Source organism: Medicago sativa, chromosome 3 (genome assembly GCF_051527215.1).
Source record: "Medicago sativa cultivar Bolivia chromosome 3, Bolivia_mono, whole genome shotgun sequence".
Lineage (NCBI taxonomy): Eukaryota > Viridiplantae > Streptophyta > Magnoliopsida > Fabales > Fabaceae > Medicago > Medicago sativa.
In genome coordinates this window covers 73,219,585-73,235,253 of record NC_140751.1, presented here as the reverse complement: position 1 = coordinate 73,235,253, position 15,669 = coordinate 73,219,585, and the positions used below count along the sequence as shown (strand labels likewise).

The following is a 15,669-nucleotide window of genomic DNA, read 5'->3' as shown; positions in this document are numbered from 1 at the left end:
TTTATTTACAATGCAAGGGGAATCTAGAAATGACGTGATCTTCTATTATGATACTTGGTTCGTTTACTATTCCTTTTGTTTCTAAATACATATCGTAATTTTACAATATGTACTATTTACATAATTTACTTTGACTATATTTTTTTAACTAATATATAAATATAAATGTTAGAATATAAAGATGTTGGATTTGTCTCAGAGAGTATTTTCAAAATATCAAATTTGTGTATTTTTTTAATATAGATAAAGTATATATTGATGTGAGTGAAGTGGTTTACTATAACATGTATTACTAGAGAAGTTATGTTGACTTCCCCTTTGCATAACATCATCAAAATTAAAGTTGATGGTAGCTCCTTCAATAATCATGGACTGTCAAATTTTGGAGGGATTAGAGTAGTTGTTGCTTGGTTTCTCGGGTTTTATTAGTACCACATCTAACTTCTTAGCTGAGTTTTATGCAACTCTAGTATAATATTGGCCAAGTCTTTTGGCTACCCTCAAATCCTTATTGAAACGGATTCCATTGCAACCCTTGATTGATATGAACATGAATTCATGTGGGAATGAGACCTACAAAAAAATGGACCATGACTAACAAATAACAATGCTAACTTGATGGGTTGCTTAATAGAGGTAAAGGAGGGATGACGGGAGATAAATTGTTGGATCTGGGGTGGATTAATTTTTCCGCATCTCTTTCACACAAAGTGTTACACATGTGTATTAATTTATAAGATGCCAACAGTACAACAGTACACAAAGATTCCACAATATCTTTCAATGTAGATGATAATGAGTTTTTCACTTCCTCGTGGTTCAGCCTTAAAACATTATTAACTCTCATAATCTGCCCTCTGCATTTTGAAATATGACTGGCAGATTGTGTTGCTATTCTGGTCATGAAGATATCAGAGATTAATTTAAAGACAACATTTGTATATATTATAGCAATGCAGAGTGTGTTTATTCTGTTCCAAGTATCTCAAAATATGTTCTACACCTTTTTTAGAGAAATATAAATAAAGCAATCAAGCAGTCAAACTCCAGGTATTAGGACCGGTTCATAGTGTGCAAAGCCTTTGTTTTGCGTACATTAGATACATAATAAGGTGATGCTGGAATTAGCTAATTGAATACAATCTGAGCAACTGGTATACAATTATGAAGTACGATCTTCTACAAAAGAACCCCTTTTCCCAATATGAAAGCACAAATAATTATTTCTCAATCTATTTAAAACATACCAAAATATGCTAATAGCTAATAGCCACCGGATAAGGAAATGCCTCATGATTATATCTTAATGCTGGATTACTTAATGTCATGGAATGATGGCAAGACGGCAAGAATGGGATCTCCAAAACCAACAGGATCTGAAAACCATATACAACACAAAACAGTAAGCTTATGAAAATAAGCTAAAGACCACTTATGGTCATATAATAAGCTATTGACATTAACTTTTCTAAGCATTTATATGTGTGTTGATGTCATAAGTCAAACTTAAATAAGTTTTTCAAAGCCACGTGAACAATAGTTAGAAAACCCATGTGAACTAAAATATATTGTTAGTTTTTCTACTTGCCATATATTAAATAAAATGAACTAAATTATTTTATCATGAATGTCCCATGATTTTCCATCATTTGGAAAATGCACACAAAAAAGCATGCAAGGTACATTTTCACTGGTACGGAAATGAAAGATTATCTTCGATGTGAGGGGGTGTGATATCCTCTTTGTTTGGTATGACAAATAACAATATTTCTTACAGTGCACGGAATGAGCGCACGGATCCTAGATTCTTACATGTCTAGCATGCCAATGTTTTAATATATGAACAGCATACTAAACATGAAAAATTATGGAGCCAAGATACTAGAATATCATACACACGTCTGGGCAAATGCTGGAGGACTAAACGACCCGGCATATTTGCCGTTAAAAAAAGGTCATGGATGTACTGTATTTGATACTACAGGAATTATTTCTCAATTTTAACACCTGCGTTGCATGAAGTCATCTGCTTTGCTTTTTCCATGTAATTAGGGTTTGCAATCGTTAAAATAGAGATTACTTGAGGAACTTCTATATCACTTTTGCTATATTTTTAATACTCGAGCGTCGAGCCACACAACTACTTTCACTATTTCAAAATTTGGCCGAACAATACTATTATACCCTTATTTTCCCCAGAAAACCATGAATTACTTGAGTAACACATCAATAAATCCAGGCATATTTTAGCAATAGGTCACAGACACTATACCTCCCTCCTCAACAAGTAGCTTTAACACTTCTCCAGCCACATCTGACTGCAAAATTTCCAAAATAAAACCAGTCAGGAGATGTATATATTTCTTTACGAACCACAATTAAATAAACAGACACCAAATCACCTTAACGGGAATTCCGGCCCCAACCCCAAACTGATCCAAATACCCTATCACCTGCCCTTCTCTGATTACATCACCCTATGTTGAAATTGAAAACATGCAATTGAGTTATTTGAGTGTATATATGCAATAAGGCTGGAATTAGCTTAGGAAATGAAGACATCAAATAACAATTATAGTCATTTCAGAGAAAGTGGGGTTTTCAAACAGCTTAGCTGAATAAACCTGTGATAGAAAATATGCCAATAATTACCATTACCACAGTACAGACAGTGATATTGACCAAACTACATTATACTGCCAAAGAATATATAATTTGCATCTAAAAAATGTTGATATCTGTTAGAAATTAGAATGTAGAGATAGCATGTACCAATTGTTTGCAAACATTCATAAATTAAGATTACAATCAATAGCTTTAGTTACTGAAGTAGAACCAAAAATTGATGAAATGGATACAGCACAGAACTGAAAAAATTATATTTTATGTTCAACTGAAGAGAAAGTTGGCCATGCTTTCTGTGGTCATAGTATATTTATTCACATTTTATAAATGTAACAGTGAGAATATTGATCTGTTTATATCAAATTGTAATCCAACTTATTAAATGAAAAATAAAGAAAAAGTAACGTGGTGATAAAATGATTTGTTCATACAGTATAAGTTCAGGCTTTCCTGTTTTTTCTTTTTCTTTTTTCTGTACCATTATTCAGTTTGGTTAGCTAAATATATTCAAGTTAACACATGCATGTTAACAAGGTCCTATCAGGAGACTAAGCGGACAAGCAAGAATGCCAGCACATAGGTTGCACTTTCACCTATCACGTTTGCACTATTGCATGACACAACTCATACGCTACTTGTTGAACCCTAAACAACAAATATTTACTTTGTGCACTGGAGAATTTTAGTTTGCTACATGCACATGTGCAGCTAAATCCAATGGCGGAGTTCATGAGGACAAGCCAGATGGAGGGAGCATTCAGTGAATCATGTGATCTACGTCATAACAAGCAGATGACTTAAAAACACTGGAGGATAGGCAATGACTAGCACATCAATTACCTCTTTACAGATGGGAGGATGCTTCTTCCCTTTAACTGTTCTACCTCTTCGGAATGAGCCAACCTAGAGAGTGAGAGAGAGAGAGAGAGAGAGAGAGAGAGAGAGAGAGAGAGTTAGCGAAATCGGAGGTAATTAGTAAAATCAGAGATTATAGCATACATAAATAGATGGCATACCGTAGGAGAAGATACTAACGCGTATGTATTGGTACCAGAAGCCTCCAATGCTATTAACTTTGATGACTTTTGTGAGGAAACATTTGCAAATGGGTTGGTTTTTTCTGAAGATGATGTTGGTGGCAATGGCTGTGCGGTATCCCGCGCTGATTCATCCATAGGTTTGCTTGGAATAGGTGGTGGTGTAGTTGGTGAAATGTTAGACAATGGAGCTTTTGTTGCTCCAATGTTACGCTTAAGATGCATCTCAAACTCACCAACCTGTCAAAATATAAATAAAACAAGGCCATATACAGTGTCATCCATTTAAAGTGTTCCCCTTTTGATGAACCAATATAAATTACAGTTTTGCCATTAGATAAAGTTACTGAGTACGGTGTAATATGAAAAAATGAACTGACACAATTGGTTGTGAACAAACTTGAATTACAAAAGGTCTGTTTGGTAAGACATGTTTTTGAGCTTGTAGATTATAGCTTATGTCTTATAAGCTCGTTTTACAAAAAATTAAAAAAGACCCGTTTGGTATCCGTCACTTTCTCACAAGCTTATAGCTTATTTTACTAGCTTATAGAGGTTTTTGATAAGCTAATTCAAGTAGCTTATAGCTTATAGAGGTTTTTGATAAGCTAATTACCTAAGATTTATCCTTGTTATAATTTTAGGGTTAAATATGTTTTTAGTCCCTATAAAATTACAAGTTTTCAAGGTTAATCCCTTCAAAAGATTTATTCACTTTTAGTCCCTATTTGCTTTTTATAGGTACTATTTTCGAGGACTAAAAGTATTCATTTTTTGTAAAAGGTATTCATTTTTTGTAAAAGGTTTTCAAAACAGGGACTATTCTTGAAAGCTACAATATTTTGGAGGACTAAAATTATCATTAAAATTTTATAGGGACTAAACTTGAAAACTCATGATTTTGTAAGGACTAAAAATATATTTAACCCATAATTTTATTACTATACATTAAATTTTCCAAAACACTAATAATACCAAAGAGAGGAGAAGATCACCTTTAATTTCAGTTCAGCGATTTCAGTCTCGTCACAGACATCTAATATCAAAGCCTGATCATAAGCAAACCAGACATAAGTAGGCGTTTATCAGTTTGACACTAAAATATGGCCGTTGATAAATGCAACTGTGAAATCTTAGGCATAATTCAAAAGAAAATCTTGTGTTTGTTTCATCTAATAGCCAACATAAAGTATTTTGATTTGAGCACATACTAATTCTAATTCACACCAATGTATCATTTTTCAACAATACGAAATATGATTGTACAGATAAATAAAAGGAAAGAATAGCTATAAACCTCAAATCCATTAGGAAAAGTAGCAGTTTGCAATGGCTTTTTCTCTAATTTGTCTTGTTGAGTGCTGTCCAAAGAAGCTGCAACATCATAAATAATTGTTAGGTCAAGCAATAAGAATGTCATAGGAACTTGGCATTTTGTTGAAAAGACAAGGGAATATACAGCTCTGCAGTTCTCCCAGGGTCTACCCATCCGTTGCCCTTTTCCTAAGGCCCTTCTCTCACAAGCACAAAGACAATTTCCCTCCCTTCTCTTCTTTTATCAATAACATACTGTTTTTTCCTAAATCTCCTATTCTGTCTTGTTCCTAATAATCCTACTTCCAAAGATTCTATTACAAAGTGATTATTTCCTAACTACTATATTTAATGATATATACTTCTAATAAATCTGGTCCAAAATTATTGTCTCCTAATTACTATATCAATTATATCTTTGACCATTTTACAATGCCTCATCTTTATTTCTCCTTTTATATAATTTCCTAATCAGGGGTCTGTTAATATAACATTATTTTCTATAAAAAAAAAAAAAAAAAACTATCCTTTAAAAATAGAAACCTACTAACCAAGTGATTGGACTCAAGTGGTTAATGAGTTTCCCTTAGGACGAATCGTTCAGGAGAAACCCGAGTTTGATTCCTGGTGGGAACAATTCTTGGCCAGGCTTTACTTACCTCCCGGCCGAACTTCGGATTACTAGGGCCCCTTTCCCCAAGGAACTGGAGGGTTAACACAAAAAAAATAGAAACCTACTGATCAAATTTTTTGCAACTGATTAATGTGTCTTTTAGTCTTAAGAATGGAAACCAAACAACCACATGAGAGTTATCTCATTCAAATAGCAACAAAAAGGAAGCAAAGTACATAATTCATTTTATAATCAATAAAACCCACCATCAGACTTGGCTGTGTTGATAGCTTCAACTGCTTTTGCACACGAAACCAATGTCTTCTTCCCTCTATTAGAGTTCCATCTGATTTTATGGCAGGGAACTACAGCTGCCCTCTCAATGGAGGATCGCACATGGGATATAGTGCCTATGGGATCTGGAATCCAACAATAACGATTAAGGGTCAGATTGCAATGTTTTACTTTTTTACAATGAACGTCCATGCAATTAGCAATAGGGACTTAATATAGGTATATGATATGATGACAACGATAATTCACATGTGATCAAATATACATACATGCATATATGTTTATAATATAAGTTATGGTACAGAGGTAAATCCCCACAAATGATACTAGCACAAGTAAAAAATTTAAATTCATAAAATCTGACACAATAAGCTAAAACCTTTTAAAATATCCAGTATTTGATAACACAATCATTGTGTTGGGGTTGCAACTAAATTTGTCAAATTGTTTAGAAGAGTGCGTCTCAAGGCAAAACAATCTTCTGTAGCCAAGCCAGTTAACAAGAAAAATGATTAGGTGGCTAGCTAAGAGATGAAAAAGGGGAGAAACAAACATCTTTGTGGAACAAACCATGAAATATTAAAAAAATAATGAAAAAGATAATTGACCGTTTAAATAAAATTTAAAAAACAAGAATTTAAATAAACATTGCCAGCAAACTTGAGGTGTTAGAAATGCCACTCTGAGTAAAGCTTTACATAAAAAAGCAGTTACTTTGGGGCGAAAAATTTCAAATTTTTTAGTGCAAATCCATGAAAAGCATCTACAAACTTTTGGCAAGAACCACCTGAAAACTGTCATACACACAAAGGAGAGGCCTCGGGTTCGAAGTTAGGTAAATACGAAAATGTCCAGCCTAACAATCTCATCATTGTCAGCTGAGCTAGACCTTACGACAGCATCCACAAACTTTGGAATTTAGCTTGTATTTATTTCTTATATGATAAACAAAAACCAGCAGAACCGGAAGAAGCATCATCTTAAATTCAGCATTTAATTCAAAATGAGATTTCAAAATTCAAACAAGCACATAACCTCATCAGCAATTAAAAGTCTTAAACCCTGATTTGATACATCTAATCAGCAGAAATTTATGAAACTAGCATGGAAACCCGTGCCAAGCACGGACTAGAATTCCGTCAAACTTAAGAGATAATATTGCGATGTAGCAAAAGTCAGTTAAAGTTCAACATTAGATGAAAGAGTACAGGTTGAACATCAAAAGAGTGAAAAACTCATACTTAAGCCTTAAATTTTTGGATGAAAATGTAGTCTCATTTTCACGGTGTGGTTGCCCTTTCTCCGATGAGTTGATCCACATTATTGTTGGCTTCTCCAGAAAGTCCAACTGTGGTATGATATCATGGTTCAACGTTGTAGGGGAGCAGGAGTGTTCTAGGTGGTGGATCACGAACACGGAGAGTCTGACACTTAATGGAGAGATGTTAATGTGTTAAGTGTAAGTTAAAATTTCACATTGTATGCAAGAGTAGATGTGATCAACAAATAAATAATATGATCCATGTTGTAATGCCTTGAGACATTGGATGAAGGTGTGATGTTAAGCTCACTCGTGTGATTGCACTTAACCTAATGTGATCATACAACTCAATTTTGACTCTCACAGAAGTTCCAACGGTGTGATATTTTTATTTGTTGGTTTTTGAATGTCGTTTTGTTTAATTTTTTTATCTTAAATGTCAAAAAATTATTCAACCTCTGTTATATCTGATTCATTCACTTTTGATCTTTGGTAAGATCTGACAATAGTAAAATGTAGATGTATTTTGTTGAGATAAAAAATACATACATGTTTATTAGAAATTTTAAATTGTTGTGGCATTTTTTTAATGAGTCTAATATTTTGGTAAGATAATTACATATTAATTCTTATCTCCTTCAATAAATGTATAATATTACCAATAACTCATTATATACTTTATTATCTTAGAGAAAAACAATCACTCCTTACTTGTTTCTCTTTTCATTTCTCTCATGTTCAAATTCATTTTTCGTCTTCTTTATTTTTCTAATATACTTTCTCCTTTCTCATGAAAGAAAGGAACAAAAACATTTCTCTATAAAACCACTACCAACCCATATTTTTTAACATGTTATGCCTCTGATCTTATTTGGCTCTCTCACCAGATCAGAAATACGGACTGTCTCACACATAATAGAGATATGTTTATGTGTCATGTGTGAGTTAAACTTCTACCTTGGAAGCAAAAATATATATTGAGAAACATGAATGTGAGATGACCAATATACATAATGTCTTTCAGGTTTTGTGTGAAGATGTGGTGTCAATCTCATTTTTGGGGTTTCTCTTAGTCAAATGTGATGATCAATCCATTATAAGCTCGCTCAAAACTCCAAACACTATGATGAACTATTTTTTTTAGTTTTTGGATGTCATTAGTTTAATTTTCTTATATTAAATATAAGTTTTTAGATGTCCACTCTCATGAAAGAAAAAAAAATATCCAATCTCTACTATTTTAAATACCTTCTCTTTTGGTCTTTGGTGGGATCTAGTAATAGAAAAATGTAGACGTGTTATGTTAAGTTAACAAATCACATACTTATCTCCCTAAAAAAAAAAAAAAATCATATGCTTATCAGACATTTAAAAATGATGTAATATTTTTTTAATTAATTATCTTTTTGGGTGAAATAATTACTAATAAATCTTCAACTATATCATAAAATTACCAATAACCCGCTATATTCCTAACACTTCAATGAATAAAACACACACTACTTTTTTCCTTTATCATTTCTATTATCTTTAAATATATTTTTTATATTCTTTCTTTTTCTAATTTTCTTTCTCTTTTTTATGAAAGATGATCATAAACCTATTTTCATCAAAACACTATCAACCCATATTTTTTACCATGTTGTGCCTCTGGTTGACCTTATTTGGCTATGTCACCAGACCTCATGTGAAAGAGTCTCACACTTATGGGAGATATGATAAAGTGCCAATTGTGACTTAAAATTCCACAATATATGCAAGTAGATCTTTAAAAACATATAAGTAAGATGACCAATATACATAATATTTTAAGGTTTTGGGCGATGATGTGGTGTCAATCTCAGTTGTGTGCTTTGTGATGATCTACCTCATTGTAGATGGCCATAAAACTCTAAACATTTTGATGAATTATTTTGTTAGTTTTTTCAACGTTGTTTGTATAATTTTTATATTAAATTGAAGTTTTTTGATGTTGTTCGCTTTCATGCAATATTTTATAATATCAATCACTATTATTTTAACTTCCTTCAGTTTCGGTCTTCGTTGGGATTTCACGATAGAAAAACGTTGATGTGTTATGTTGAGTTGACAAAATACATGTTTATTGAACATTTTTAAATGTTGTGGCGTATTTTTAACTGAGTTTAATTTTTTGGTAAATTGATTACCCAAATATCTCAAACTCCTTCAATAGACCGATAAAATTACTATAAAATCACTCTATTTGTTATAACATCATGGACAAAACACACAATTCTTATTTTTTTTTACCACTATCACATCTCTTATTCTCAAATTTATTTTTCATGATCTTCTTTCTTTTTCTAATTTTTTTATCTCTATTCTCATGAAAGATAGGAACATAAACCCCAATCCATTAAATTACATCAATCCACCTTTTTGACCATGTTGTGCCTCAATTTGACCTTATTTGACTATGTAGTATGTCACATAATTAAGGACACAGAGTCGCACATTGGGGGGAGAGAGGGGGGGGAGAGAGGGAGGGAGAGAGGGAGGGAGAGAGAGAGAGAGAGAGAGAGAGAGAGAGAGAGAGAGATGTTAATGTGTTTGATATGAGTTAAAATTTTACAATAGATGGAAGAGTAGATGATGAATAACATATAAGTGAAATGACTCATATACATGTATCTAAAGATTTTGGATAAAAATGTGGTGTCAATCTCATTTGTGTGATTTCTTTTAGTCTGATGTTGAATATAATTCAATGTAAGCTTCATAGGAAGTCCCATCATTACAATGATTTGTTTTTTTTAATTTTTAGGTGTCATTTGTGTTAATTTTATTATTTTACATTTTAAACTTTTGATGTCATTCACTTTGATGGAATTATTTTTTGGTGAAAGCAATATTTAAAATTCCTTCACTTTTGGTCTTTGGAGGATCTGAAAAAGGAAAAATGTAGATGTGTTATGATGAGTTGACAAAATACACATTTATTAGACATTTTAAATTTATGTGACATTTTTTTAATGATTCTAATATTAGGTAGAATAATTACCCAATAATTTATAACTTCATCAACAAACTCATAAATTATCAAAAAATCGTTATTTTCCCTTACCATTTCTCTCATGTTTAAATTTCGTTTTCATCTTCTTTCTTTTTCTATTTCATTTACGCTCTTCTCATGAAATAAATGGGTAAAAACGCCCTCTATAAAAGTGCCACCAACCCATCTTTTTTACAGGTTGTGTCTCCAATCTTAGTTGGATATTTCGTTAAATCATAGACACCAAGATTATCACCCTTAAAGAGAAGAATTTAATGTGACATGTGTGAGTTAACCCTTTACATTTGATGCAAGAGTAAATATTGTGAAACATATAAATGAGATGTCCAATATACCTAATGTCTTAAGGTTTAGAATGAAGATGTGAGGTCAATCTCATTTGTGGGGTTTCTCTTAGACAAATGTAATGATCCAACTCATTCTAGGCTTCCTCATAACTCTAAACTCTATGATGTATTGATTGCGGAGATATTCATTATCATTTCTCTCATGTTCAATTTTTTTTTATCATCTTTCATTTGCTAATTTACTTTCTCTTTTCTCATGAAAGAAATGAGCATAAACCTTCATCCATTAAATCACACTAAGTGGTGCTAATGTGTCATATGTGAGTTAAAGTTTCACATTGAATGCATCAGTAGATGAGGAGAAACATATAAATGAGATGATCCATATATCTAATGTCTTAAGAATTTTGACAAAGATGCAGTGTTAATTAATGTGCTTGTTCTTAACCTAATGTGATTATACAACTTAGTTCATGTTAGCTCTTTTCTTGGATTCGATTTATGTCCCTAAATTTTTATCAGATTAGGTTTACGTCTCCTAGTTTTTTTTCCATAAATTTTTTTTCTTAAGAAAACTTATTAGAAAAGATCCTTAAAATATCAATTATTTTCTATTTTTAGTTTAAAAAATGTCTAGAATACTATTTAAAATGAAAGACATAAGATTTTATTGATCAACATAGGTTAAAAGTTATATATTTAATGTATTTAATTAAGAAAAAATATATCCTATTAAACAAAGGCTTTTTAATGGCAAATTTTAATAATTAGTTGTTAGATTAATTTTTCTTTCTTTCTCAAAACAAAATTAATTTTTTTCTTCTTCACCTGAGTTTGTACCAAGAACCTCTAACATCATCTGAAAAACACAATCAAAGAAAACCAATAAATACATTCAATTAGACAATTGATATTTCATTAAATGCTAAGATGATTTTGCATCTTTCATAGAAAAATAAAATGATACTCTTCATAGCATTATAATTAAATCAACTATATAATCTGACATATTTTTAGGATCCTTGTTTTTTTTTTATCAAAACAAATTGACCAGAAATAATTTGAATTAATTCAATTTTAGAAGCAATTCAAAGGTCCTTGCAATGACATACACTCATACTCTCACCCCACGTTTATTTCTATTTTTCAGGTATAAGTAATTTTCAAAGTATCATCAGAGGCCGGATCACAGTAGAGTCTAGTTTAGGGTCTCATTATTCGTTGTATTTTTAAAGGTGTCTTTTATGTAAATGTAAATATTTTGTAAATCTTTCTTCTAAATAAAGTTATTCAAAGTCATTTATATGAAGTTTTAAGTTGAAATCTTAAAGTAAAACTCTATTTGAGTTGAAAAAGTTTTAAATTCTTAATACTCAAATTGGAATGTTACACATACTCATTATGTTATATCATATACTCGTACTCAATGGTCCTTGCATTTTAGAAGCAATTCAATGGTTCTTGTAATGACATCAATGATACGTTTCATATTTGAGAAACAGGAAAAAAAAATGAAAATGAAAGCCCAAGAAAATAAATGTCACGTCACCATGCTAGTTGAAAGTTGAGCAGAAAAACATTTAAGATTTTGCATGTTAGAAAGTTATATTTGTTGTACATATATATATATATATATATATATATTTGATTTACTTGTTAACAAACACGTGTATGATTGAAATCTATGATGATTTAGTTACTGTAATTGGTAGAAAGTTAAGGCAAAGAGTACATGACTCCATTTGATTGGTTGAGAAATCAAACAATGATGATAATTTGATGGTTGCCTTTGATACATGATTAATAAGTGATAAAAAATTCAATTAGTTTTTCATTGGAAAAAAAACTGAAGCTATTTTTTATTTGTTTACAATAGTGAAATTTGCATATACCAATTTTTTTTAAGAAAAACAATTAAAAAAAACTTTAATTTTGTTGCGTCTCACACGGATTCAATCCAAATGTGATTGTTACCATTTTTGGTAAAAAAAAAATTAGCGGAGTAAACTTCGTAATATTATACAAACAATAATCAACTCATAAATATTTTTTTCTTAACAATTTTTTTTTAGGTAATGAATGGGTGTTTCTTTTTAGGAAATGGATCCTTAATCGGCGGTAAAGGGTTAACATCGTTTTATTTATTATCTTAGTGAAATTAAAAATGAAAGAAGATTTACATAGGATCTTTAGTGCACTCTTGTTGAGATTAAAATACTAAGCAGAAAGATTTGTCCAATGTAATTGTACTTATTTGGATATTTTTATAAGCTTTATTTTAAATAAAAAATTTCATTAAGCTTTATTTTTTTTTTTGAGAGAGAATTAAGCTTTATTTTATAAGCTTTATTTTAACGGTTATTTTTCATTCAAACTCATTCATGAATTTTCATTGTCATTTAATCCTTCATTTAATTTAATTATACATTTTATTTGATGTTATAAAATTTCTGTTTCAAGCAAGAGAAGTAAAACACGTTGTTTGATTAATTTTTTTCTAACGTTAATGGTTGATTCATATTTAGAAACAACGGAAATGGAACATGTGTATGGTACCATTGCAAATTTTTTAAAGGTAATAAGATCGTATGAAATGAATAAGCAAGTGAAAATGATGTAAGATGGATCGACTATATATAGGGAAAAGGCTAGCAGATTATTGAACATTAAACATATGATTAAAAACGTAAATCATCCATTTATCATGTTGAAGGAATTGAACAAATTATTTTTTAGAGGAAAAAGGAATTGAAGGTAAATGATGATCACCATTAAAGAATTGAAGGTAAATGTTATTAATTATCTTTGACCATGCATATTACGTAATCAACTAAAATCAATGCATATAATTTTCATTCAAAACAAAATTCTTGCATTGATAATGTATGATTAAATGGACATTTCTTAACCAAAATTCTTGCTTGTTCAATTTTTTAACAAAATATGGCCTAATAAGTTTGATTGGAAAATTTGCCTACCTTGATTTATTTTTCCAAAAATTAAAACAAATATTTAGAAAATTATTTTATTAAATTTTTCGTAGAAAAATTAATACGTAAAAATGATTTTCTATTTACTTAGGATATTATTTTCATAGATTAAAAAAATCATGAAGAAAATACAACGATTAAGGTATAATTGAGTAATAAAATAGAGTTGAAACTGTATAATAAAATCATAATCAGTTTTTTTTAGTACAATTTAAATCAATAATTATACGCCTATTTTGATTTATATTTGATGTGCATGCCTTTTGTTTATTATAGAGATTCGAAGTAGATATTTTTTTTATTTTGTTTAAGATTATTAACTGAATTGTTAGCATGTATAGAAATGATTGACAAAAAATTATAAAATTTTCACCATAAAAAAGGACAATTGCTTTGGCACGTGAAAATCTTCTCTTTCTTGATTTGATTATGAATGTTCATAGAAATTACTAAATTAACATGAGTAAGTAATAATAACTTTGAATGTTCATAAAAACTACTAAATTAATATGAGTAAGTAATAATAACAAAAAAAAAGTAACGTGTTTATTGTAGAAAATTTACAAATGAAGAATTAAGAGCAATTAAGTCTTGTAAGCAAATTAAAATGTCACGTGTACTATTTTTTATTTATCTTTATAATAATATGGATTCATAATTTCGTATATAGTGAATGAGTTAACTTGTGTATACCAACAATTTTTTTTATTGATATATCAAATCACTTTGTTTTATTGGTGCATCTAATCAAATTGCTTTGTTTTAAAATATAATTAAAAAATATGAAAAAATAAACAAAGACAATAAAAGACCAACCAACAACATTCCTTCAAAAAAAAAAAAAACCAACAACATTAACGTAGCAAAATTATAATTTGAAACGACCAAATTATTTTTTTTAAGGAGAAACAACTAAATTATTCCTTCAAAAAAAAAACTAAATTATATATTTCAGCCAAAAAAAATAAATTATCAACAAACAATTTGATGATAATGCCAGTAAACACTAAAAAGAACATTAGTACGTGTTTATATCCATGTTTCATAGAAGAAAAAAAAATCTCCATGTTTCATAGATCCTTATCAATCCTTCTCAATCTTAATATTCTTCAAAAATTCTTGGACGAAATTGTACTGCTGCTATGTGTTGATCATGATATCAAATGATCGCTTGAAAGGTGTGAGTTCAAAATTTAGATGTCTAATTGCCAGGTCTAGCCTCCACGTTACATATCAGATCCATAATCCCTGGACTTTGATAAAGAAGTCTAGAATTTATAAGTGAATTAAAAAAAATGATAGATAATACTATCAAATAAAAACAATACAATGAGAGAAAACTAAAAGAAAATAGTATAAATGAAAACACCTTTTTACCCGAACCACCATCATATACAACTTTCGTTACGATATTTGGAAAGAATTCTGAATTCTATGAATGAATATGAAATGGTGAAAGTTGAACCAATATTTATAGAGAAAAATTGAGCAATACAATTGTTGATGCAGATCTTAAATTAGAACTTTTTTCACACGTAATTATAAGACATTTATGGACATTAAAGGGTGATTGTTTGATTAGTGGAAATACACATACAAAATGAAATGGTTGTAGGTTCAATAGAGAGCACATTCTTATAGGATGCCACTTTTGTATTGGCATTCATATCGGTATCAATTGTAATAAATGGCAAGGTCAAACATGTGTTAATATGTAAAAATAATTTATCAATAGCCAATAATCAAGCTACAATTAGATGATGAGGTGCACATGTGTATTAGTGATGCTTAGGTGTGTAATACATTAAATGAAGTTTAATATAGAAGAGTGCCAAGTGTACTTTTCAAAAAAAATTAAGGCAAATATATATAATAGAGATACTCTGAATCAATTTTATTTAATTTTCCCTCACATACATACGACAGAAACTAAAGTAAATTAAACAGTAAGATCAGAAATAAAAAAACGCAGATCGCATTCAGCTAAAAAAATAAATCATAACGAAAATGTAGATACAAAGAGAGAGAGAGGAAGAGAGAATTACAGTGAAAGGATCGAATGGCAGGGGAGGAATCCATGGGAGAGAGAGAGAGAGAATGGAAATGGAAGAGAATAGAAGAGATTAGTTGGAAGAATGAAAGACGGTTGGGTGAACGAAAGAGAAGAGAAGAGAAGATAAATTAATTGAAGTGCTTCATTGGGATTTCCGCCAC

The 15,669-nt window shown here is 30.3% G+C and overlaps 1 protein-coding gene across 1 annotated transcript; it reads right to left on the bottom strand.

The window, feature by feature from the left end:
• Positions 1 to 918: 918 nt before the first annotated feature.
• On the bottom strand, positions 919 to 15,669 carry LOC146939990 (uncharacterized). The gene is made up of 9 exons (XM_085753571.1): positions 15,501 to 15,669; positions 5,856 to 6,008; positions 4,960 to 5,036; positions 4,658 to 4,711; positions 3,642 to 3,902; positions 3,466 to 3,528; positions 2,403 to 2,477; positions 2,273 to 2,318; positions 919 to 1,376 (listed from the first exon to the last, which is right to left on the bottom strand). The coding sequence occupies exons 1-9, from the start codon at positions 15,532 to 15,534 to the stop codon at positions 1,315 to 1,317; spliced, it is 825 nt and encodes a 274-aa protein (XP_085609697.1). The 5' UTR covers positions 15,535 to 15,669; the 3' UTR covers positions 919 to 1,314.